Source organism: Coccinella septempunctata, chromosome 6 (genome assembly GCF_907165205.1).
Source record: "Coccinella septempunctata chromosome 6, icCocSept1.1, whole genome shotgun sequence".
NCBI classification, from domain to species: Eukaryota; Metazoa; Arthropoda; class Insecta; order Coleoptera; family Coccinellidae; genus Coccinella; species Coccinella septempunctata.
In genome coordinates, this window is record NC_058194.1 from 5,335,198 (window position 1) to 5,361,122 (window position 25,925).

General features: G+C 35.4%; 1 protein-coding gene across 2 annotated transcripts in view; it reads left to right on the forward strand.

Annotated features, from left to right (window-relative positions):
- The first annotated feature begins 875 nt into the window (after nt 1-875).
- The window catches only part of LOC123314688 (delta-1-pyrroline-5-carboxylate synthase), a 183,707-nt gene continuing 158,657 nt past the window's right edge, over nt 876-25,925 (forward strand). Inside the window, exon 1 of one of the 2 annotated variants that reach the window (XM_044899992.1) lies at nt 876-1,157. In XM_044899992.1, coding sequence (XP_044755927.1) covers nt 1,008-1,157 — 150 coding nt within the window. In that variant the 5' untranslated portion in view covers nt 876-1,007. Of the gene's footprint in view, nt 1,158-15,890; nt 16,027-25,925 lie in introns of those variants that run through there. The other variant, XM_044899993.1, reaches the window with a different exon arrangement.

Here is a 25,925-nt window from a genome sequence, read left to right on the forward strand (position 1 = left end):
TTTAGGAGTAGTCAACTTGTCTGCACGAAATAATTCTGTCTGTATCGCTGGCGTAACTAGTTTCTTCATTGATTGCTATTCAAAAAAACTCCATATTTTGGATGTTTCGCCATTATCATTATCAGGGTGCTTCTGAGCTAAAAGAAACTCATAACTTCAGCTTGCCATTCCATTTTTGGGGTCAAATATAGGGTGTTACATTTAAATAAGTGTAACTTGGTCTATTTCTTTGTTTTCGAACACCCTGTATGTATAAAAATAATTTTAAATTGTGCTTTTCGACATCCTACTCACATCACAAGAAAAGATTTGCAAAATATTCACTCCCTCAAAATTAGCACCGCGTCTGGGGTGGGCCACCCGATATAATTCATAGTGTGATAATATGGATGTTCAATTCGGTATTCGGATTAACCAACTTTTATCGAAACCTGTACAAATGATTATTAAAAAGTAATTGCAGTCCTTAATATAATTTTTCAGCTTTACTTCGAGAAGGAAATTATGCTTTTGTTGATACTCTAAATTCAAAGTGAACGCGGATCTGGTTTCTTTGTAGTTTCAACGAAAGGAACTTTTGTCTGTCGACAATGATTCATTCAATATAGGCTGTACTATCGAAGTTTGCATAACCTCTTTTTTTCTAAAAAACAAACTCAGTTGTATTTGAATCTTGAAATGTACTTTTCATATTTCTTTTATCTGCATAAAGAGACATACTGTTGAACAAGTACAAAACAAATTTGACGACTAATCGCTTTCTTATATCGTCTTCTTCCTAATCTAATCGACGGCAATATATCCAAATTGCTACGTCCCTGCTCCTATTTACCAAACTCTCATTCACCATTATCACGCGTGCCCTATCAATGGGCATAGTTCGAATTGTATCATCGAACTCAAGAGGTTAACAAAAATCTGGGATATTGCAGGCTATAAGGATCAGTTGATTGTTCATAGAGGTAGTGACTTGTCCGAGCTGGACTGAGTGGTTTGAGTGAGAGAATATGTTTGCTAAACAAGCCGTTACGGATGGTCGTCTATTGTGCCTTATAGGCATGAAGATTCCTGTTCAAATCACGGCCTTGCGGCCAGCCTCCATCAGGACCATTCGATATGTGTCCTCCACCTCTGACAATAGGATGGCAGCTTTACAGGTATAGTGAGCTTAATTTCCACTAGAATCCAATCCATGTTGTTTCCATAGTGAAATCGATTATTTTCCGAGGAAAATACTCTGAATTCGCAATTCTACATAACCAATATTTCTGGTAGTTCCTAATGTTTGCAATACGTATATGTATGAATCGATTTTTTCTTTCTTGGTTCAAACACCATTTTAGTTGAAATATATACATATAAAAAGTGATTCACTGGGAAATGCGTATACAATCCGGGTAAATGAAGGATTTGGAGGTGCCTTTTAAATATCCATATTTTATGGGTCCACCATTTTCTGTAATCAAGCTACTGGCGGATTTTATAATTTTTTCCATTTCTTCTATTGAATATTACTTATGGACCACCTTATACATTTTTGTCATATTTGATTTGTATGTTCCATTTCAGGAGTGCTGTCGATAAACATAATAAAAATCTCATTCCAGGTCCGGTTCTAAAAAATTTAATGAGTAAGTTTCGAGTCGAAACAACACCGTGTACATCAATATTCTGGAATATTTTTCAAAAATTTTGCAAGATCAGGAAAAATAGGTGGGACTAAATGTATTTGATGTTTCCGCATACAACTTTGGCACTTGTTAGCTTGAGTCAAATCCAGATATTTCGAAAACTAGGTGGCACAAAATTTAATAAAATAAATTGTTTTCCTCAAAAATGGTACTTTTTCAGTTTGAATCATCAATTTTTTTCAACTCTCGTATTTTTAGATCCCACTGAACGAGAGGGCATGTCCGTATTATTGATACATTTAATGATGAATAACTAATTTTCAAACACTTGTATGCGTATTTGGAAAAATGGAAGGAAAGTTGCTAATATTTTGAAAGAAAAACATAGCTTTATTTCAAGTAAAAATAATGTTGCAACATATCCACATTTCGAATCTTTACATTGTTTTAGCTAGGAGAAGAGTATAAACATAATCATCTCTCAACTATTCTAATGTATTCTTGATGATGATAGTGAAATAAAGCAGTGTATACGTATTGTTGAATGAATTTAATAATACATTTCAGGTTCGACATCCCAAAATGCTTAGTGTATTATTAACTAAACTAATCAAAACAAAATGATGTGTTGTATTATTATTCTTACTGTGAATAGGTACATCTGAAAAAGGGGGAAATGATACCTGTGTGAAAAAACGGCGGAAAAAATAATTAAAAGCGGTTAAAGAAAATCCTAGTTTTTTATTTTATGTTTTAATCAACCTTTGTAATGTAGATGTGTTTCAACGTTTTTTTTTTTGTATAAAATAAAGTTATGATCTCTCATTTCCATTCTCTCATTATTATTGTGGGAAGAACACATGCTATGATAATTTTCTTACGCATACGGGCTGTTTGTGATTCGGTTGCTGTTAATAAAAAATTTTCCCAATAACGGACATGTCCTCTCTTATTTCATTGAAATTGGGATTCAGTAATTAAGGAAACAAAAAGATGATGATGATATCATGGATTTAATCTGGTAAGATACTATTTGGAGATGGCAATTTTTTTGTCTTCTCATCAACGAAACATCTAGATTTGACTCAAGTTAAAAATCGAAAAACTTGTATGCGGAAAAACCGAATACATTCAGGTTTATTCATTTTCTTCCGTGCTTTCTAAATTTGTAAATCAAAATTTGAAACATTGGCATAGGGTGTTGTTTCGACTCAAGAATTACTCTATATTTTTTTTGAGGCCAGACCTGAAAAAAGACTTTTTTATTTTTTTTTGCCGACTCAAATGAGGACGAAGAATCTATAAGCCAAATGTAATATAAAGTGTAGGGTCGTTCATAAGTAACGATTAATTGAAAAATTGGGGCAAATCACTACATATTACACCCTGTATATGAAGAAAGATGGACCCATAAAATATAGCTTATTTAGACACACCTTGATATTTCCTCTCTATCCTTACTGTATAAGCCTTTCCCAATGAATCACCCTGTATGATTATGTAGTTATCATCTGACGTAGGTATTTATCGTTGAATTAATTAAATTGCTATCGAAATGTTAACACTCATTTGAACTTTGAGAGTTGCGTTCCATTCCATACTCACTGTTTACTTTAACATTTTCAAGGCAACACTATGTTGTTTGCTCATTTTGAGCAGAATACATTCGAAAAAGATAAACTGAGAAATTTTTTCTGAAAAATAAAAATCTTATGATATCCAGATTGATGAACACATGAACACAAATGTTTAGATGAAATGATCAAGTCTATGTTCTAAAAATCTCAATATTTATTCGAGAATTGAAATCTCGATTCTGTTCTTTCCAATAAATATAAAAATATAATCTAAATCTTAGGCAATTTCGATTATAACAAGTTTACTCTTATATTTTGATTGGGATGTTTTCTTACTTATATTTTCCATTTTGAGATGAATGTAAAGATAAATCTACTGATCCTTCATAAGTATATGAATGTAGATAATTCATGCAGAATAATATGAACACAATATGAGGTAGAATAGTTTGAAGTGAATGATAACCTGATTATTACAAGAAAGCATTGCATACTTGTTCAAATTCATAACCAGAGCGGTCACCCATAAAAGTACTGAATACATCAAACGCTGCTTTGATTCCAGAAAAAATATTGTTTGAATATTCGCAAAAATACGAACTCCTGAGTGGAAAACTCGTACATAGCTCTAAAATATCATTCCGAAAGTTAGCGTAGAATTTGTCGACCATAACGGAGTTATTTTCTGAGATACCTACGAATTTTTTTGAGTATTGATAAAAACAAACAGTTACTTACCCACTTCGTTTAAATTCCAGTGATCGTTATATTCTGAATATCGAGAAAATACCTATCTCCGGTGACTCCGGACCCAATCATTTGAGAGTAATTTCGGCTTCAAATTAAATATTATAGTCGAAATGATAAGTCCTTTGTTGCTTGTGTAAGCGCGCAAAAAGATGACATTATATTACAGTTGTGGTTGAAATGACCTATCCTTTTCTCGAACGCCTAATGAAATGTTTGCACATGATGAACTTAAATAATTTGTGGATGATTTCAAATGATCTTAATTTAATCCTACTCCACCACTGGTATTTATTTGTATTATGTGAGTATCCAGACAAGTAGATATCAATAAATAATTTTTGGAATGTATATATCTATATTTTGAAGGATTTTCCTGAGTTTGTTTGCAACATATAGAATAATTCAGTACTGTAAACAAAACAGATAAGAATCCTCAATGATAGATTCAAAACTGTTATCTTGGCTCGGCAGAATGATAGAAAACACAACTGATAAAGCAAAACGAAAGACTTATTCTTATTCTATATATACTTTTCAACTTCCCATGCCTCCACAATAGCTGAAAGCAAAAATCAAACGTATAGTTGATCGATTGTCGTGCATTAATATCATGATAAAAATGACAATGTGATGTATTTCTTTTATCATCCAACTCGTTATTTCGAATAGAAATAACGATATCAAAGTTTTAATCGAAATATTAGTTTTAAGTTTTAATCCCCAGATTATTTATATTATTGCAATTTTTCTGTTGCCAATATATGGAGATATTCTTGTTTGGCTATTTGAGACGTGTAATGTGATGACTTTTTAGTGATTCTTACGATTCCATTAGTGTATTGAGGATAATGTAAAATTTTATGTTTGATGGGATTGCCTCAAAATTGGTATTGTGTTCAACTCGCTAAGAATTACAATACTTAATCATTGCGTTCTTCTTGAGCAATGATTTGTTACTGTAGAGAAAATTTACTCCAATTAAACTTCTGGAATATGAGCCTTATAACTTGCAGCATGGTTGGCGTTAATTTTTTTAATTACAATATTTCAGATTGAAATTTGGTACAAAAACTTAATAATTATAGAAATGACGATACCAAACACACAAAGTGATAACATCAATCTTAGGAAAATTGGAAAATTTTTCAATTCATTGGATTTTCAAAGTTGCTATGAACGAGTCGCGTTTGTGAGAATCATGGTTGACTGGTTTGATTTTGGAGTCTTCTCAGAATTAAAATCGATAAAATGTCAAACTACGTGGAAACTCAAGCCTCAAAAGCCCGCGAATCTTTGGTTCCGAAAATCGAAAAATGACCGATTTTGTCGAAGAACAGCCTGGTTTTCATATCGTTGTTATGATCTCCTCATAGAACGAAAGAGAATACAATCAAAGGACACCCTGTATACATAAGGTGTGAACACACAATAAAAATGAATTTCAGTACCTATTAGCTAAAAAAAACCAACACATATTACGAAACTGAAACCTTTCATTAATCCCTCTGTACAGGGTGGGCAAAATTCGTTGTCTACTGAGGGGATCTCGAGAACTATAGCAGCTAGAAGAAAACGGACGACACATTCTCGAGCTCTTTTTTCTTGACTAATCCAAAACTGAAAACAGATCCAGCCTAACGTTCATAGATTTTGAGTTATGAACGAAAATTGAGAAATTGTCATTTTCAATGAAGCTGAATAACTCGTTTATTTGAACTCGTATTCGAAATCCGTTGTTACATTCTACAGGCACTTTTTTATGAAGAATTCGAAAATGATATCATTAAATTTTTTCATCCAGTCATTTTCGAGATACGACAGGGATTTCCGATTTTTCAAATGTAAACTATAGTTGAAAGTTCTCTCATTCTGCTGCAATTTTTTTGCTGGTTTCAAAAATGTATCATATGTTGCTATTCACATTAATATAACATAAGAAAAAAAATTCAATACTTTTTCCTGCTTTTCGATTCACTGTTGAATTTTTAGTAGGCTGGCGTAACCATAGCAACCGTTGAATATGCATTATATTTTGTGAACCTGAGCCTCTATGATTGGAATCACGGATTGCTGAATAAATATTTCGATGATTAATTTGCCATCGTTTGTTCTCGCGATGTTTGGCATGCTTATCTTACGATGGTTCTCAATTCGAAACTACCGTGGACAGACGTACCTATTTTTCATCATCTTACTTTTGTAAAAATCATAATTATAGATAGCTTTCGTATTTTATTTATATTACTGACACTTTAAGTTTCTTTCATGAATTGAAAAACGATAATTGAATAAATTTTCTTTTTTAATAATCAGACGAAAGTATTTTACTCTCTTTTAAAGGATATCGATTTGATATAATACGAGAAATTCCTATAACACAAGGTTGAGTTCACATAGGATTATGTGGAGTTCACAAACCATAATGCATTTTCAACGGTCGCTATGGTTACGCCAGCCTACTAAAAATTCAACAGTGAATCGAAAAGCAGGAAAAAGTATTGAATTTTTTTTTATGTTATATTCATGTGAATAGCGACATATGATACATTTTTGAAATCAGCAAAAAAATTGCAGCAGAATGAAAGGACTTTCAATTATAGTTCACATTTGAAAAATCAGAAATCCCTGTCGAATCTCGAAAATGACTGGATCAAAAAATTTGACAATATCATATTCGAATTCCTCATAAAAAAGTGCCTGTAGAATGTAACAACGGATTTCGAATACGAGTTCAAATAAAAGAGTTATTCAGCTTCATTGAAAATGACAATTTCTCAATTTTCGTTCATAACTCAAAATCTATGAACGTTAGGCTGGATCTGTTTTGAGTTTTGGATTAGTCAAGAAAAAAGAGCTCGAGAATGTGTCATCCGTTTACTTCTAGCTGCTATAGTTCTCGAGATCCCTTCAGTAGACAACGAATTTTGCCCACCCTGTATTTATCGAGAAATGATCTATGTCGCCATAGCCTGTATTGGTTCCAAGTAAATAAAACTCCGGCTTTGAAGTCGGAATTTAGTAAAAAATATTACGTTTTCACCTTTTTTTTTATATGAACAATAACTCATAAATAGTTTAGTTGTTCACATATACTGTATATTCTGCTTGATACAATGGCTTACAGGAGTAAGAAAAAGCATGAAACAAATTCATTTCGTGGAAACCGAATTCTCTTCTTTCAAAATTCACATGAAGAATCAGTATATCGGTAGAAAAATTATTGGTGCATTTGAATACCTTCAGATGGCCACCCGTAAGTTAACATGTCATGCACTTGATTTACGACAAAATTGCGCTTGCTTTCGAGAAGCCCCTCCTATACTGATGGGATCAACGGGAGCTTGAAGTACACATTGGTTTTCATAGATGGCGAGTTGTGTGAAACAAAGAAAATTGTGAATAAATCAAAAATCACTAATGATAAATAACTAATTCCAACGGAACAAATTGGAACAAATTTGGTACTACTTAATGGCTCAAAATAAAGTAAAAATTAGAAACTTTTTCGGTAATTTCACGCTTTATACAAAACAATATTGAATTGCTGAAAAACCAAAAATGATATTGAAGTAATTTCAACAGAACAAATCGGAACAAATTCGGTACTAAATATTGGCATTGAAATTTTTTCGAAACAAGAAAGTGTTGGTGCTGAGTGTGAGTGAAGTCCACTAAAAGTTATGAATGCGAATAAATAAATACCTATTTGAGATATTTAGATAATTTCAACAGAACAAATTAGAACAAATTGAGTACTAAATATTGGTATTGAAATTTTTTCGAAATTAGAATGTTGGTGCTGAGTGTGAAGTCAGCACCAAATCATAAAAGTGCGAATTTTTCAAAAACCAGACCGGTGCTTGAAAAGTTTTTTACGGAACAAATTAGAACAAATTGAGTATTAAATATTGAGCTTAATTTCAGAATTTGTTCTACCAACTTTTCGCTAACTTCACGCGGCCTAAAGTTGCCTATAGTAAAGCCTATGAAGATTTTCAGGATTGGAGAATAAATAATTTAGTGGACGGTGTCGACGAAAATATCTACTTTATTGAAGATTTGGTATGTTGCTGTGATTCTTGTTATTTTTGATGTAAGACTAATTTATTCGATCTCAAATCGCAGAAATATTCACCAAATACACTATGGCCAAAATTATCAATGCTAAGATCAATTTTGCATCTGAAGGGAAAGATTGAAGTCAAAATTTCCGATGAAGTGGAAGCATTCGTAAAGAACAAAAATAAAGGATACGTTCCTAAAAAATCAGGAGTTTTGTTCCGGGAGCAGATCAAAAAATTCTTGATAGAAGCTCCAAATGACGTTTTTTCGATACATAAGGTAAAAATTTTATTTTGATTTCCTCTGTTGAATAGAGTCTTACATCCGTAATTTTGAAGGTCACTTTAATTATAGAAATTTTTGGTGCCCGCAGAACCAACGAATTGGTGAATATACTATCTTCTGATATCGAAAATCGTGCGTCTGTGATCTTGAATAACGTGTCAAAGACGAAAAATGATATAAATAGGAAATTTAAAATAATTGATGGAGAAGATCTGGGTGCTGCTCGTTTGGTGAGAGAATATACGGCGTTGCGTCCACAAAGCGTTCTTAGGTTCTTCGTAGGTTATCGAAATAAGAAGTGTACCCTTCAGCCTGTCGGCAAAAACACCTTTGGAAAGATTCCGAGTAAGGTTGCTGAGAATGGTAAGGTTTAGATAACCCGAAAGCGTATACAGGCCATTGTGGAAGACGAACATCCACGACTTTGGTTGCCGATGTGGAGCCTCAATGACTACCCTGAAGAGACACGGAGACAAAGTTCGTCTGTTGCGGAAGGCTATCTGGCTGACAGTTTGTTTCTGAAAAATAAGGTAGCGAAGATGATAGCTGGTGTGGAGGGAGAGCCATCGGCAGCATCTGTTACGGTTTCTGAAGTGTCGATGTTCTTAAGGAAACGGTAGTCTCATCTACGTATTGCGATAATAAGATATTTCATCTTCTGTATCTGCTTGCAGTACCTTTAGGGCCGAGTGCACCGACCTATTTGCTGCGAGATTAACGGTAATACTGGATTATTTCACCGAGTAAACGTTAATCCTGTCTTAAATAAGTCGGTGCAATCGGGTTTTAGTGGAAATTTTAATAATTGCCATTTTCATTTTGTTACTCCAATAAAGAAATGAAGCATTCTCTTAGTGAAATATTGATACGATTTCATATTGTCTCAAGGGAAAAATTAAATGATATTTCGTATTGCCCTTGGGAAATATAGGTGTGTTATGACTTATGATATCTAAAGCGATAATGCTCAATACCGTTTTAATCAGAAAACAAAATTTGTTTTTTTTTTTAGATTTTTACAATACAAGGACCCTTCAGGTTTATTATCTTTCCAAGAATTCGTTGAATAATATGTATTTTGAGAGGACCAGTCTTTTGATATTTCCTTTGTGAAATTCAAATTATATGAGTAACATTCAGAAGTCTGAATTATTGAAAATATCTGCGCCAGGGTACAACGAAATTATTTTCATTTTTCATTAACTCTTTTACTATCATAATCATACAAAAATTCAATATCTTAAATTCACAATACCTACACCATGAAACTGTTATGTTTATTCGGCCTATGGTATTTGGAAGAACTCTAAACTTTTGATGTTTCTCGAACTGGAAACTGTGCTGGTGGAAGAGCAGGGTAACTTTATTATTCATTCAGAAATAGTAATCAACAATATGAAGGTTTTTGAAATCAAATTTTTCAGAAGGGTTTGTTCTCCTATGTTTCAGAACGCGTGGAATGGAAATGAGGACATAAATTAAGACAGTGCTCAATTGAAAGCCCTCTTTCCGCAAGTGTAAGCTACGGAAGGAAAATTAAAATTGCTTGTGATGTACCCGACTTGAGATAACATTACGCTTCATTGTATGACACTGAGCTTTCTTGAAAACATAATCGGTTGTTTGCACTTCAAATGAATAAGTCAAAATGATTTTGAGCCAGAGAAACGTCCAAGACTCATCAGGTATTCCGTTAGGTCCTGTAGCTTTTGCGATGAATAATGTAATAATGCACCCCGAATCTTGATCAATAGATGAGCAGCTTTCCACAGGACAAGGAGTGATTATTTTTAAGATGTTAAACACACAAAAATTGAAAGTCCCCGAAGGGGAAAAATGTGGATTCGGCCCATGGCACGAAGGACTGGTCTTGAAGTTGATATTATATTTTTCTGCGGAGAAAGTTTATATGAAACTCATGCAAAAATTAACAGAATAATCTATTAAAAATAAAAGTAGAACTTCTCTACAAACACGTCCTTAGTCGAAGACGACCAACTGAAATCTTTAATATTTTAAATACATGCAAGGAGAGCAAAATAGGTAATAAACCAAATTTTTCGTTAACAAAATTTTGGGTCGAAATCTATTTACCACTTAGCGCATAACAACAAACAAATATTTAATCAATGAATTTTAGAGAAGCTTTCAGGACTCTGGACAAACAAAAAAACTTTATATCTTTTTATGCGATCGTCGTTCTCCTGATGATGCTGATGAAGAACTTTTTCGAACACCAGACTTTCCACGCACGAACGGCGTATTTATTCATTTATTTATTTGACTTTCTACATCCAACAGGCAAATGCCCAATTACAGGTGTATACAATAAACCAATACATACAGGTATACCTACATATATGTATAATAATGCCTCAAGCCGTCGCCAGTCGAAGCTATGGACTATGAGCCAAAAATCACAAAAAAAAACAAACAAACAAAAGATTAGTTTCTAATTAACATATATAATTGTCTCTTAAACAGACCTAAACTAAGAAAAAACATATCAATTGAGGGTAAACTATTCAAGCTTCTGCAGATACATGCTACCGGACTAATTATTATTCTTTACACTCAACCGAACTTCCCACACTTTTCCGTCGCCAACGATTAGCGTTCTTCGTTTTGGCCCGATCCAAAATTCCTAAAACCCTATATCCGATCTTTTCTACAAATCAAAGGTAAACGATCACTCCTCGAATACTCCTGTAATGATTCCGCCTAATATTGTCTTTAACGTCTTTAACTTCAATTTACTTACTTTCGTTCTCTTAAGCTACCTGTTTCCCGATATACCGTTCCTACTTGAACAGAACCAACAAACAACAAAGGACTGTACTTCTCTTCATAAGCAACTTCTTCAATATTTATGAGCCGACCAAGTTTCCTATCCCATTCCGTGATCTACCTGTATCTTTCTCTAACTTCGTAAAAACCTATTTATTCGAAGTCCCTACATTAAATTTTTTGGTTAGGTCGAATCAATTTCATCTCAGGTTCTCCAGACTAATAAATCTTCCCTAATCTACATGAATGTACCTCTTTACACTACTAGGCCGACTTCAGACTTCAGTTCTCATTCACAAAGACAAAGTAGCTCATTCAGATCGACGTCGTCTACGTCGGTGCGTTATTTTTTTTCAATTAGTTCGAGTATGAGAAATATACAGTGGACCCAGGAGCAAATTATGTTGTTCCTGGAAACACTGCAAACGGAAACAATAATTTGGGACCGCAATGATAAATGTCATAAGGATAAAAAAAAATGATGCTTGGGTGCGCATCCGCGATATCTTGGGACGCTGTGTGCCCGTTGAGGAATTGAGAAAAAAGAAGGATTCGCTATTTGGGCGTCCATCACCAACGTCCGCACGCTATCGGCACTCGGCACCTCAGAGCGAATGAGCTCTTCGCAGTCTTCGCGAAGTTGAACGAGTGTGTAGCGACGTACTTCGGACTTCGCCAAACTTTCTAGAGTACTTCGCCGAGGAACTTCGCGAGTAGTGTAGAGGAGGCATAACATTATTCGGACAATGGTCATCAAAACAGTTTTTACCTACATCTTTTCATAAATAACTTCACTATCTCCAGTATGGAGATCTTTAGTATCGATTTTCGGAATTCGTATGATCACCTGGGTAACGAAAACGCAAACTCAGTTCGACTATTGTTGACGCATCGTTTACCGGCTATATCTCTCAGTGCGGTATCACTATTGGTGTAGTTGGGTGTAGCCCTGGAAATTTGCTCGATTAATAATTTAGGTAGATTACTTTCGACTTCGGTTTTGCTCGCACTTTCTCGCCTTTATTCGTCTCCCATAAGTTTTATGTACCCATTGAAAAAATTCTCTACTGCTTGATGTATTTGACTAATCGCAGTAGAGTAAGCTTATTCCATTCCTTCTTGATCGCCTTGAGTGGATACTTTCCACTCGCATGTCTCAAAGAACTTTCTTATTCTTTGGCGCGAAACTTTGCGAGTTCATGAAGCGTTCCGGTGAATACTTTTCTATCCTCATCCTCCGAAAACTTTCATTCGAGAATATATATATATATATATATATATATATATATATATATATATATATATATATATATATATATTATTAACCTACAATTGCAATTTTGCTTCAAACCAACTTGCGTTATTATTTTATTCAAACAACCTGCTTTATAAATTTAAGTTTAAATTAATCATATATATAATGTTTCTCCAAAAATCTCTCTGTAAATTTAAACAATAATCTTGTCGGACGTAAGTAATTGTTAGAAGTTTGTTTTTATGTGTATCCACTTATTATATTATTTTAGCATCCTGAAGAAGAACCACAAGAGGTTCGAAATATAGATGTTATGACACCTGATTGTTGATAATTGCCCAGCCAATAATTGCTGAATACCCAAATTAGCTATTTTTCCCTATATATATATATATATATATATATATATATATATATATATATATATATATATATATATATATATATATATATATATATATATATATATATATATATATATATATATAATTTAAACTGATTCAAAAAAATCGACTTTCTTTTTTTTCGAGAAACACACCCCTTATTATCTTCAGAGCACTGAAAAATGACGTCTGTGAAAATATTAGTCAAAAATTTCATTATTTAGAGGTCGCTCATCGAGGATTTCTATTTTCCCTACTAATAGCAGGGGAAAAAAATTTATTTCTAGTTAAAAAATTCCAGTTCGCAAACGAATGGACGGATTCCATTGAGCGATATATTTTTATGTAGGAAGCGGGAAAATTCGAAAAAAAAATCGAAAATAGAGCTCCGCTGAAACAAGAATAACTTCGAGGTTTTTGGATGGAAAATTTTCATTTTTGGGACTTTTCAAGATGTAAGATTGATGTATCCACTTTAAAAATCGAAATCGCGATTCATGATACAGGGGGTGAAAAAATCGCTTTCAAAGTTAGGGATGACAAAATCGTGAAAAATCAATTTTTTCAAATCAGAACCCCATTTTTTTATGGCAGATATTGAAACTACGTTGAAAAAGAATGTGATTGTATGCATCACACCCTTGGCCTAAAATGAATATTTTCTGAGTTATTCACAAAAAACTGTTTTTCGTCTTGAATTTTCAGCTATTTCTTTTCCCTCCACGCCAAAAAGATGAAATTTTCAGGAACTGTTACTTAAACCATGTTTTAGATTTTACTACCCTAATATGCAAGAGAAAAAATTTACAGGTTGTTCCTAAATAGATGGCGAATTTTGAGTCGAATTTGTATCGGAAACCTCTTTATTTCAACTAATCGGCCATCGGTTTATTCTCCAGTGATAAATAAACAATTCCTTATGAACCATATGCAAAAACTTACCATGTTTTACATTCTTTTTTTAATGATAGATATCATTAATTACATCTGCCAAATTCCTCTTTATTCAGTAGCATTTTGTGTTTAGGTACTATTAATTTGGTGATAATTCGTATTAAGTTATAAAATCGATCACTATGCCTAATTTTACCAATGAAGATTATTTAAATCTCATTCTACTTCATGGAGAATGTAATGAAGTTGTAGATAGAACGATTCGACTGTTCATTGAGAGGTTTCCTGACCGACCCAGACCAACGAGAGATACCATTAACAGAACCATGACAAACTTGAGAAATGTCGGATCTTTCGTTAAGAAAACTATACACAGAGAAAAAAGTGTAGTAGAAGATGAGAACAACGAAATACCAGTTCTTGCATATTTTCGTGTGAATCCTCAAAATTCCCTCAAAGATAACGAGACTGATCTGGGATTATCTCAATCTAGTGTTTGGAGAATATTAAAAAAACATAAAATGCACCCATATAAATTCAATATGGTACAGCATTTGAAGGAAACTGATTTCGTCAGGAGAACAGAGTTTTGCGAAGCTATGATGATTCGATTTCAAGAGAATGAAAACTTTTTGGACTGTATAATTTGGACAGATGAATCTAAATTCACAAAGAATGGTTCTTTCAATAGGCATAACAGTCATTATTGGGATGAAGAGAACAACCACTACTTCAGACAATGGAACTTTCAAGAGACCTGGAGTTTCAATGTTTTTTGCGCCATCAAAAATAATGCAATTCTCGATGTTCACATTTATGATGGGACTTTAACTGGTAAGATAGAACACAACACAAGTTTGCATTATTTAAAGAATGTTCTCCCTTAGGAGATAGATATTCTGACATATTGACTCAAATAATTGAGCCGCTAGTACAGAACCATAATGACTTATGGTATCAACAAGATGGCGCGCCTCCACACAATTCACTCAATGTGTCAAATATCCTCTACAGGCTATTTGAAGATCGATGGTTGGCGAACAATGGTCCACATCTTTGGCCACCACGTTCTCCCGATTTAACTCCTTTAGACTATTATGTTTGGGGTAGGATAAAAAATATTGTCTACTCAACTCCCCTGACTGATAAAGAGGACTGCATAGAACGAGTCAGAAATGCGTTCAGGTTTGTTTAGATTTTTAGATTCATAGTTTTGAAACTCAATTTGGTTTTTAAACACTTTTGCAGATCTCTTCCTCCCGATGAAATAAGAAGAGCAACGCACGAAGCATTCCTGAGACGGTTAAATGAATGTCTATAAATTAACGGTCAAAACTTTGAGCATCTTCTCTAGTTATAACTGCGAGAGTTTGCCATGGTTCTCCTAATAGTAACTTGAAGTCGGTTTCAAGAAGGGGTGAAAAATCTACAGCATGGTTCAAATAACACTTCCTGAAAATTTCATCTTTTTGGCGTGAAGGGAAAAGAAATAGCTGAAAATTCAAGACGAAAAACAGTTTTTTGTGAATAATTCAGAAAATATCCATTTTAGGGCAAGGGTGTGATGCATACACTCACATTATTTTTTAACTTAGATTCAATATCTGCCATAAAAAAATGGGGTTCTAATTTGAAAAAATTGATTTTTCACGATTTTGTCATCCCTAACTTCGAAAGCGATTTTTTCACCCCCTGTATAATGAATCGCGATTTCGATTCTTAAAGTGGATACATCAATATTACATCTTGAAAAATCCCAAAAATGAAAATTTTTCATCCAAAAACCTTGAAGTTATTCTTGTTTCAGCGGAGCTCTATTTTCGATTTTTTTTCCGAATTTTCCCGCTCAGAGAGAATTTTCCAACCAAAACTGAAAAATGTTACATCCAAATCACTTGAAATTTTCTAAGGAATCTATGTCTGCAATAAAAAAAATGGTGTTCTAATTTGAAAAACGGAAGTTGACGTCATTTCCGGAAAAACCGGAGGTGCTCATGCCTTGAAAATATTTTAGATTTCATCAGCATCGTGAAATACTTATAAGTGCTGAATTTCATGAAAATACGTTCTGTAGTTTCCCGTATAAATATGGGTGAGGTTCCTCGTGAAAGACCCTGTATAATATCATCCGTGTGTTTATACTACAAGAATTGAATAATAAAAACATGGAAGTCAACTTGTGCGTCAGCTAAGGTCAGCAGCTGATTATTTTCCGTATAAACATTTACTCGGAAAAGTATTGTATTCAATTCAATTATTGGAGGATGTAGCCAGGTGTTTCTGAAATGTCGATCATATCGGTGACTACCATGGTAGTCAGTCATACGTGCATTGTGTTCTGATTGATTCAATTTTTTGACTATCTTGAGGATATGTTGAATTCTATTCCACCTGCTATGAAGGTAAATATACTGTTTTTTTTTCAGTAAACCATTCATTTCATCGAAAAAATAGTAGAAAATTATTGGTTTGAATTATTTAAAAAGAAGCTTTTGTTCGCAGTTCGCTTGTTCAAATCGATCGGTCCCCATCCATGTTACCCAATGCTGTTCGGCCCCACGAATATATATATGAATTTCTTATTAATTTATCCAAAAACACAAATTTGTCCGAGTTGAAAATTAGTACCTAGGTTATTGGCTACAAAATAAGTCCTGCAAAATTTCACCGCCATCTGAATTATCATATAAACGGAAATCACATATATATTGAATTGAGATTCACGGGTTATTTGCCCAGAGCACGAAAACCTAAAACTATTATAATATATTTCTGTAATAGCTATGTTTGAATAGGTATGATAGAAATATCAAACAAATTCTGTGCCTTCGAGTGAGTTGGTTACAAAGATAATGACATTCATATTTTTGCATTCACATAAAAGCAGATGATCACAAAATAGAGTTTCATAGGACTATATGATTTCAATTTAGGTTCATTTCAAGTAAGTGGGTTACTGGATATTATGTGTTCATTGATCAAAATTGGCATGTGAGCCATCAATATGATAAAGTATTCGAATAGGCGCCAATGCGGAGGAATGATCGAACAGAGGCGGTAAAATCGTTTCGAAAAAAAAATGAATTCTGCAGATTCAACTAAATGGTATGGAGATAATATTTTTCCTATTGAGATTTCCAATTTCCAGGATTCCGAGAACGGCAAACTTTGTATTTCCAATCTACTAATATCCATGGTGCTTAAGGTTCGATAAATACTACATGCCAAAACTCAGCCAACTTCAACTAGTTTAAATCAAAATTTCGCCATCAAGTGATGGCTAGCGCGCCTATTGGCAAAAGCATGAACTACCATATTGGTACATATTTTAGGGGACAAAAAATTCATGGTCTCGAAGCAGCGATCGTTCTCCTTCTCTCTACTCTCCATACATTAATCAATTTGTATATTGTGTCATAAAAAGACCATACCATGAAGAAATCATAAAAGTGTAAGATCCCGCTGCAGAATTACAACGTTCATTACGTATAGAGTCAAACACACATTTTTTCATACGTTTATGGATAGGAGAAAACACTGATAACACCGCAGCCTGTCAAAAATGGCCGCAAGTAATTTCAATTGGATTAATGTTAATCAATATTCCAAGAGAAATTTCGTTCACTTCGTTTTAAAATAAAATATCATCCACATCATAAAAATGCATGTAAAGAATACTAAAATCCATAGCTGCCGTTGCATACTCGGCTGCAACTACCATTTCGATGTATTTCTACGTTCATGACGTACACGGATGTTTTTGATATCAAATTGAAGCTAATTTTTTATCGAATATGATGATATATGGCTGCCTGTGAATAAATAGCCGCAAGTTAGGTCTGCCATCTGTTAAAAACGCGAGATATCCGAAATAATGTGAAAGAGATGGCGCGCAACGCCACTCGTTGGATGAGGATTTTGGATTCCAGCCGTGTGAGTATTTAGAGCCATTGCGCATGCGTCGATCGATAGGGTTCTTAGCCGGCAGCTCAAACAATAGTAGGAACGGCTTTACATGTACTTCAAAATTATAATTATGTAATGAATATTACGAAAAACACTCAAAGTATTGAAGAGATTTATTTTATATTAATGAATTGTTTATCCATCAAGTACAAATATCATTAAATCTCAAAAATTGTTTTTCGTGTTTCTTCAAAATCAGTCTCTTGAATCAAGATATATTTTATATCAGTGTATTACATTTTCTAGTCGAAGTCCGATTCCTCTCTACTTTCATAATCGCAGTTGTCACTATCGTCGTCGCAATCAGAGTTTTCTTCATCATCTGAAGATTTGTTAGCTGAGTTACATAATACATTTTCAACATGTATGGGAGTTGAACTTCCCAGAAATCATGTTGGTTTCAGGAAACCATCCAGAAGAAGCCTACCATTATGTTCCGCACTAAACTTAGTAGCATTGAGCCACATGGAATTGGCGAAAATGGTCAGTAGCATCTTTTGTTTCAATGACTTCAAACACGGTGAAATGTGGGTTGAATCTAACTCTTCGATTTTTTCAATGAATTTTTCATTATTCTCTTTTGCCGCATACATCTTGTTGAACATGATAAATCGTACAGTGTCTTTGTAATGAACTTTTGTGAGAATTATCATCGTTAGAAAAACTTCTTCTTATGGTTTAATATTAATTTATTTGGACCTATTAAAATTAAAAAAAAAGTTCTTATTAGTATCTATTATAATTGATTCAGTTATCTGCAATCAAGCGTTCTCCAAGCGAAGGAATCTTTACGCTGCGTACATAGACTACAAGAAAGCATTCGATTCCATACCTCACGAATGGCTCGTGACTATCTTGAACATTTACAAGGTGGATCCTAATATTGTTAAGTTCCTGAAAAACGCCATGTCAACCTGGCGTACTAGTCTTCAAATGAAAGCAGCAGATGGCTCCATTACAACAGAACCTATTCGAATAAGACGCGGTATTTTCCAAGGAGATTCGCTGAGCCCTCTGTGGTTCTGCATGGCCCTGAATCCCTTGTCTCATAGATTGAATTCTACGAACTACGGATTTGCCAACAAAAGCGGCAGTAGAACTATGATGAAACTGAATCATCTACTTTACATGGACGATTTGAAACTCTTCGCATCTACCAAGAGGCAAATGCAACTGATGCTGAATATGGTGGAAGGATTCTCGGAAGACATCAAAATGAAGTTTGGACTAGAAAAATGTCGACTGCTGAACATAACGAGAGGGAAAATAGAAGATAGTACGTTCAAACTCAAGGAAGGTGCAGAAATTGAAGCATTTAAGGAAGGAGTCACATACAAGTATCTGGGCATAAAACAGGCAAGAAAAATCAATCAGAGCCAGATAAAGAAAGAACTAAGAACTAACGGAGGAGTTCACCCGAAGATTGAAAAGGATAATGAGAACTGGCCTTAACAGCAAGAATCTGATAAAAGCTATCAATACCTACGCTTGCTCGTCGCTGAGCTACTCATTCGGTATCTCTTGCACCACCACCGATTTAGCAGCCTTGCAGAGAAAAATAAGGACGATGCTGACTAAACACAATAAACATCACCCCAAAAGCTCTATAGAACGGACCGAGCTGCCACGACATCTTGGGGGTAGAGGAATTGTTGATTTGTCCAACCGTATGACCCAGGAAATTGAAGGACTTCGAAAATATTTTCTGAGCAAGGGTACTTCATCAGAACTCCATCAAGTAGTTTGTGTTGCAGATAGTTCTACACCGTTACAGCTGCAGTATGACCACTTGGAAACCGTCGAACACTCTGCAGAAAGTAAAATGCAGAAACTGATTGGCAAACCTTTGCATGGAAGGCACCAGAACGAGGTCAACCATGATTACGTCGACATATCTGCGTCGAACTACGGGTTGACTTCCGGAAGGCTGTTTCCTGAGACAGAGGGCTTCATGAGATACATCGCCAAGGATGCCTCAGTGGCGGACGATAGCTGTCGTTATGGCTGTGCGACACATGAAATTATCCAGCACATCACCGGGGATGTCAGAAGTTCGCGGGTACGGAGTATAAAAATAGACATGATGCCATTGGCAAGATTCTTCACCAAGAATTGGCACTAAAACACCAACTTCTAAGTTCGAAAAAGGCTTCCTCATTACAATTACCATCCAGATGCTGTATTGGAAAATGAACATCACAAGCTCTACTGGGATCCCACGGTTCTCACAGACCGAAAAATAACCCACAATAGACCAGACCTCATATTGCTCAATGAGGATGAGGACAGAGCACTATTCATCGATGTGGCGATTCCAAATAATAACAATTTTCTAGATAGGCACACTGAAAAAATTTCCAAGTACAGAGATCTCGAGGAACAAACCAAGAGACAGTGGAAGCTGAAAGGTATTAAGACCATCCCTATTGTCATATCATCTACAGGCCTGATACCGAAGAAACTACTATTATTATATTATTATTATTATACCACTGTTCGCTGTTGTAAGGAAGGAAAATGCGATTCTTCACCATTATTTCTATAAGTTTCTTACGGAAGTCATTTTCAAGTAGTACTCGCTTTACCAAGGCCAATTTTTCTTCTCTATGTATAGGTGAAGTAAGTTTTATTACACTATCACTGAGTCCTATAGCCACTGTTTCCTTTTGTGGCTGTAGGACTCAGGAATAGAGCAATAAAAGCTACTTCACCTATACATAGAGAAGAAAAATTGGCCTTGGTAATGCGAGTACTACTTGAAAATGGCTTCCCTAAGAAACTTATAGAAAAAATAGTGAAGAATCGCATTTTCCTTCATTACAACACTGAACAGAAAACAAAAAAAGAAATAGATTTGACAAAAATGTTGTGGATCTTAAATACATTGGAACGACAAAACAAAAGTTGAAGAATAGAATTTCCGCACATAAGAGTACGATTAGGACGAATAAGGCAGAAAGTACGGCTTTAGCCGAACATGTTTTGAAGCTAGGCCACGATATAGATTTTGAGGAGACTAGCATTCTATATAAAGAAAAAATAAACAACAAAAGAGAAATAGCAGAAAAAAATTTCATAAAACGGGAAATGGATTCAATGAATAGAATAACAGACTGTGCGAATTTCAATTCAATTCAATCCAATTTGATCAAGGATGAAAATAGACGAAGTAGACAACCTAACATACAAGAACGAGTTATGATTGCTGACTAAAACCTGAAGAAGGATGGATGACGGATTGTTGTTAATCAGACGTTCCACATCGAGAACACACGTTTCTTTATCGGATATATTAACGAAAATTTTGTGAGAATTTTGTTTGACGTGGAGATTTCCCAAGAAAATAATCACATATAATGTCTTCACATCTCAGAGATCATGAATAAATATAACAATAACGATGGTGCTTGCTCTGTTGTAGAAATACTTATTTTCATAGTGGTTAGAGAATTCTCTAGATTCCTGTCTTGTGTTTTGTTATTTGTGATATTGTTCCAAAGTCCTTTTTTTGTGTTCCTAAAGAGTATATAAAACTGTATAATTTTTATTGTAATATCTAAAGTAGAGTAATTTCTTTTTAGACTTGAGAATGGCTGAAACCAATAGTCGAAACGTTGTCATTGATGAATAAAAATAAAGAGTAGTTCACTGAATTTCGGTCACCTATACCCAATAACCAAATATATATCATCAAAATAAAAGATGATTAATTGATTCAAAGTCCTTCTGAAAGGCTAACAAAATCCAAACCGATACAAGTTTTCTATCCAAACTATGGAAGATGGAATCAGTAACGGTAGCCAGAGCAGTTGAAGCACTGAAGGTCTTACGGAATCCAGCCTGGTAGTCGGGCAGTAAGTTATTATCAGAAAAAAAAGTATATGGGAGACTGGGGAGGGTTGATACGTTTTTTGGAATTTTCATTTTGGAAACTGAATTATATGAAGAAACAGGACTTTTCTTCTTCTTCTTCCCCATATTTTAAGCCTGCGGCTTGTATTTTCCAATTATGACTCCTGAGAGATGGATGTCCATGAGTCTCTCCAGCGTTTTGGTGGTCTTCCCAACGGTCGGCGTGTTCCCGGTGTTCCGTCTCTCGCAATCTTTGCAATTCTTTCCTCGCCCATTCTTTCCACGTGGGCATTCCATGACCTTCTCCTATTGCAACCCCATCGGACTATATCCGGAACATCACATTCCCTTCGAATCTCTTCGTTTCTCCTTCTGTCTCGTAATGTGAGGCCTGGGACGTTTCTGAGCACTTTCATCTCGGCAGTTCGTAGTGCGTTGTTCATTAATTGGTTGGTGATCTCGGACTTTTCTTATATTATATAATTCTTCAATTATTCGTTCAACAAAATGAATATAGAAGTCTCAAAACATAAACATCTTATTCTGTACAGAACGTGGAACACAAAAACATGCAAACTGCCTCAAGCCTCCCCACATATGGGAGGATTGATACGATGTACTGGGAGGTATGAGACACAAATTGAAAATATGAGTTCCATTGGCATCACTTGCAAATGTCACGTATAAACATTTTTGTGCCCTTTCTAACATCGGCAAATTCTTCGTCGCGCCATTGCGAGCACACCTGACACCTGAACTAGAATTCGTTTGATCTAGAGGATGAAAATGAACCATTGCAATATATATATAGGCTACATTTCCGCCCTCTCAGTCATATTCTTCAACCGTGTCATCCTCATTGTCCGAAATATCCCTTCTCTACATAGTCTCTCTTACGTATACCTACCTCTTTTGTTTTATTTTCTTGGTTCTTGTTCTGCCTCGGCTATGTATGCTGCTGGATGTACTAGGATGTACATGTTCATTGGGATTGTACAGTTGTTAAAAGGGATATTTCGGACAATGAGGATGACACGGTTGAAGAATATGACTGAGAGGGCGAAAATGTAGCCTATATATATTGCAATGGTTCATTTTCATCCTCTAGATCAAACGAATTCTAGTTCAGGTGTCAGGTGTGCTCGCAATGGCGCGACGAAGAATTTGCCGATGTTAGAAAGGGCACAAAAATGTTTATACGTGACATTTGCAAGTGATGCCAATGGAACTCATATTTTCAATTTGTGTCTCATACCTCCCAGTACATCGTATCAATCCTCCCATATGTGGGGAGGCTTGAGGCAGTTTGCATGTTTTTGTGTTCCACGTTCTGTACAGAATAAGATGTTTATGTTTTGAGACTTCTATATTCATTTTGTTGAACGAATAATTGAAGAATTATATAATATAAGAAAAGTCCGAGACCACCAACCAGGCAGTAGAAGAAGCAATCCAAAAACTGAAAAATCGTAAATCCCCAGGTCCAGACGAGATACCAAATGAACTTCTCAAGCATGGAGGACCCCAACTTAGTAACGAACTGAAATCTCTGTTCAACAGAATACTCAACACAGGAAAGGTTCCAGAGGAATAGAAAAAGAGTGTAACAATACCCATCTTCAAGAAGGAAGACAGGAAAAAACCCGAAAATTACAGAGGAATCACCTTACTAAATTCAACTATGAAGCTTCTTACGAAGATCCTGACGGACATGATACAGCGACACACGAAAATCTCCGAAGAGCAGCAGGGATTTAGGAAAAACCGATCAACTCTGGACGCAATATATATAGTCCGACAGCTTATAGAAAAGTCCATCGAGTACAACAAGCCCATGTACATCTGTTTCATAGACCTGACAAAGGCATCTGATCGAGTCCAACTGAAAGATGTCACTCGCATCATGAAGAAAAAACATGTCTCTGGTGATATCGTAAAAATTGTAAGGGAACTTAATCACGAAACATCCACAAGAATAATGACAAATAAGGGTCTCACAAGAGAAATACCAACACCGACAGGAATAAGGCAGGGAGATTCCTTAAGTTCCCAACTATTCATCCTTATAATGGACGACATAATAGAAGAACTGAAGGAAACAACAAGAGGGTATAAGCTGGCAACTGGCGAAATAAAGATAATCTGCTACGCCGACGATGCAGTAATTGTGGCTGAGAGCGAAGACGATCTACTGAGGCTCCTGTTTAAGTTCTACACAAAGGCAAGAGAACTTAACATGGAAATATCTACCACAAAAACGAAGTCACTCGTTGTCTCAAAGGAACCTATCAGATGCAAACTTGTAGTTGAGGACCGACCGATTGAGCAAGTCATGACGGCAAGATATCGGGTGCTCTTAGAGACATTGTGTGGAATAACAAACACATGCGTAAGGAAGCCAAAACCAGAATATACAAAACTATCGTGAGACCAATAATGACATATGGGATTGAAACGAGAGCCGACACTAAATTAATGAACAACGCACTACGAACTGCCGAGATGAAAGTGCTCAGAAACGTCCCAGGCCTCACATTCCGAGACAGAAGGAGAAACGAAGAGATTCGAAGGGAATGTGATGTTCCGGATATAGTCCGATGGGGTTGCAATAGGAGAAGGTCATGGAATGCCCACGTGGAAAGAATGGGCGAGGAAAGAATTGCAAAGATTGCGAGAGACGGAACACCGGGAACACGCCGACCGTTGGGAAGACCACCAAAACGCTGGAGAGACTCATGGACATCCATCTCTCAGGAGTCATAATTGGAAAATACAAGCCGCAGGCTTAAAATATGGGGAAGAAGAAGAAGAAGAAGAAAAGTCCTGTTTCTTCATATAATTCAGTTTCCAAAATGAAAATTCCAAAAAACGTATCAACCCTCCCCAGTCTCCCATATACTTTTTTTTCTGATAATAACTTACTGCCCGACTACCAGGCTGGATTCCGTAAGACCTTCAGTGCTTCAACTGCTCTGGCTACCGTTACTGATTCCATCTTCCATAGTTTGGATAGAAAACTTGTATCGGTTTGGATTTTGTTAGCCTTTCAGAAGGACTTTGAATCAATTAATCATCTTTTATTTTGATGATATATATTTGGTTATTGGGTATAGGTGACCGAAATTCAGTGAACTACTCTTTATTTTTATTCATCAATGACAACGTTTCGACTATTGGTTTCAGCCATTCTCAAGTCTAAAAAGAAATTACTCTACTTTAGATATTACAATAAAAATTATACGTTCAACCTCTTTTGTTTTATTTTCTTGGTTCTTGTTCTGCCTCGGCTATGTATGCTGCTGGATGTACTAGGATGTACATGTTCATTGGGATTGTACAGTTGTTAAAAATCCCCTTGATATGTTGGATGGTGAAAACGCCTTCATGTAGGCTTATCCAACTAGCTACGGAATATTTTTTGAAGATGATACATGTATCAAGCCTCCCCACGAGAAATGTTTCAAACCTCCCTGAAAGCAATTTTTAAAGTGATTTATGTTTTCATCTTCTACTCATATATTTTGAAAACCGAATAAAACTGTAAATTGAGTAGTTTTATGCATATTTCCCAGTGAAATGTTTGTTTATGCCGAAAAATTAATGCATGATCATAAAACCCTTAGGTAACTTGAGTAAAAACTTATAATTTCTCTCCTCGAAACACTCTTTGTTGAATATTTCACGAACAAACTACTGTTAGCCTTACAGATTAACGTCACGCAATGCCATCTCCAAAGAATAGTGTTCAATAGTATAATACTTTCGAAAACGGCTACAGACCGCGGAAATAAGCCTGTATCAAGCCTCCCCATGTATCAATGATCCCTAGTCTCCCCTACATCTGATCCGATAAAGCCTTCTCGATAACCTTAGAAAGAGCAGGTAAGATGCTTCATTCATTGCTGTATCCCGTTGCCGGGATTGAATCTACAAAAAGACGAAAAAAGAAAAAAAAAAACAAAAGGAAAAGAAAAAGAAAGGAAAAAAAAGGTGCGAACAGACATATAATTTTTCAGGGCTAATTGCGACTGTGTGCTCTCCTGTGACTGTAGAGTCCCGACCGTGACCTACATATCCTACCACACTCCGGGCATGGATAGTCACCAACCAGATCTGGCCGCCGCTGTATCCTTCTCGAGTCTCCATTATAACTGTATACCAAAGATCTCCACTGTGACCTGTCTAATGCTAGTTGTTCCCAGTTATGATTGGCATTAACTGATTTTAGGGATTGATGTAGTGTATCCTTAAACCGCTTGTACTGGCCTCCTGGTTTCCGGGCACCCTCAGTGAATTCGCCATATAGAGCTATTTTGGGGAGTCTTGTGTCTTGCATCCTCAGAATGTGGCCGCTCCATCTGAGTCGGGCCCTCGTTACTTGAGTCTCAATTGTTGTACAACTCGCGCGCTGCAAGACTTCTGCATTCGGACCTTTGTGAAACCATTTGTTGCGTTTGTTCAAGCTGTTTAATATGACGCCTGT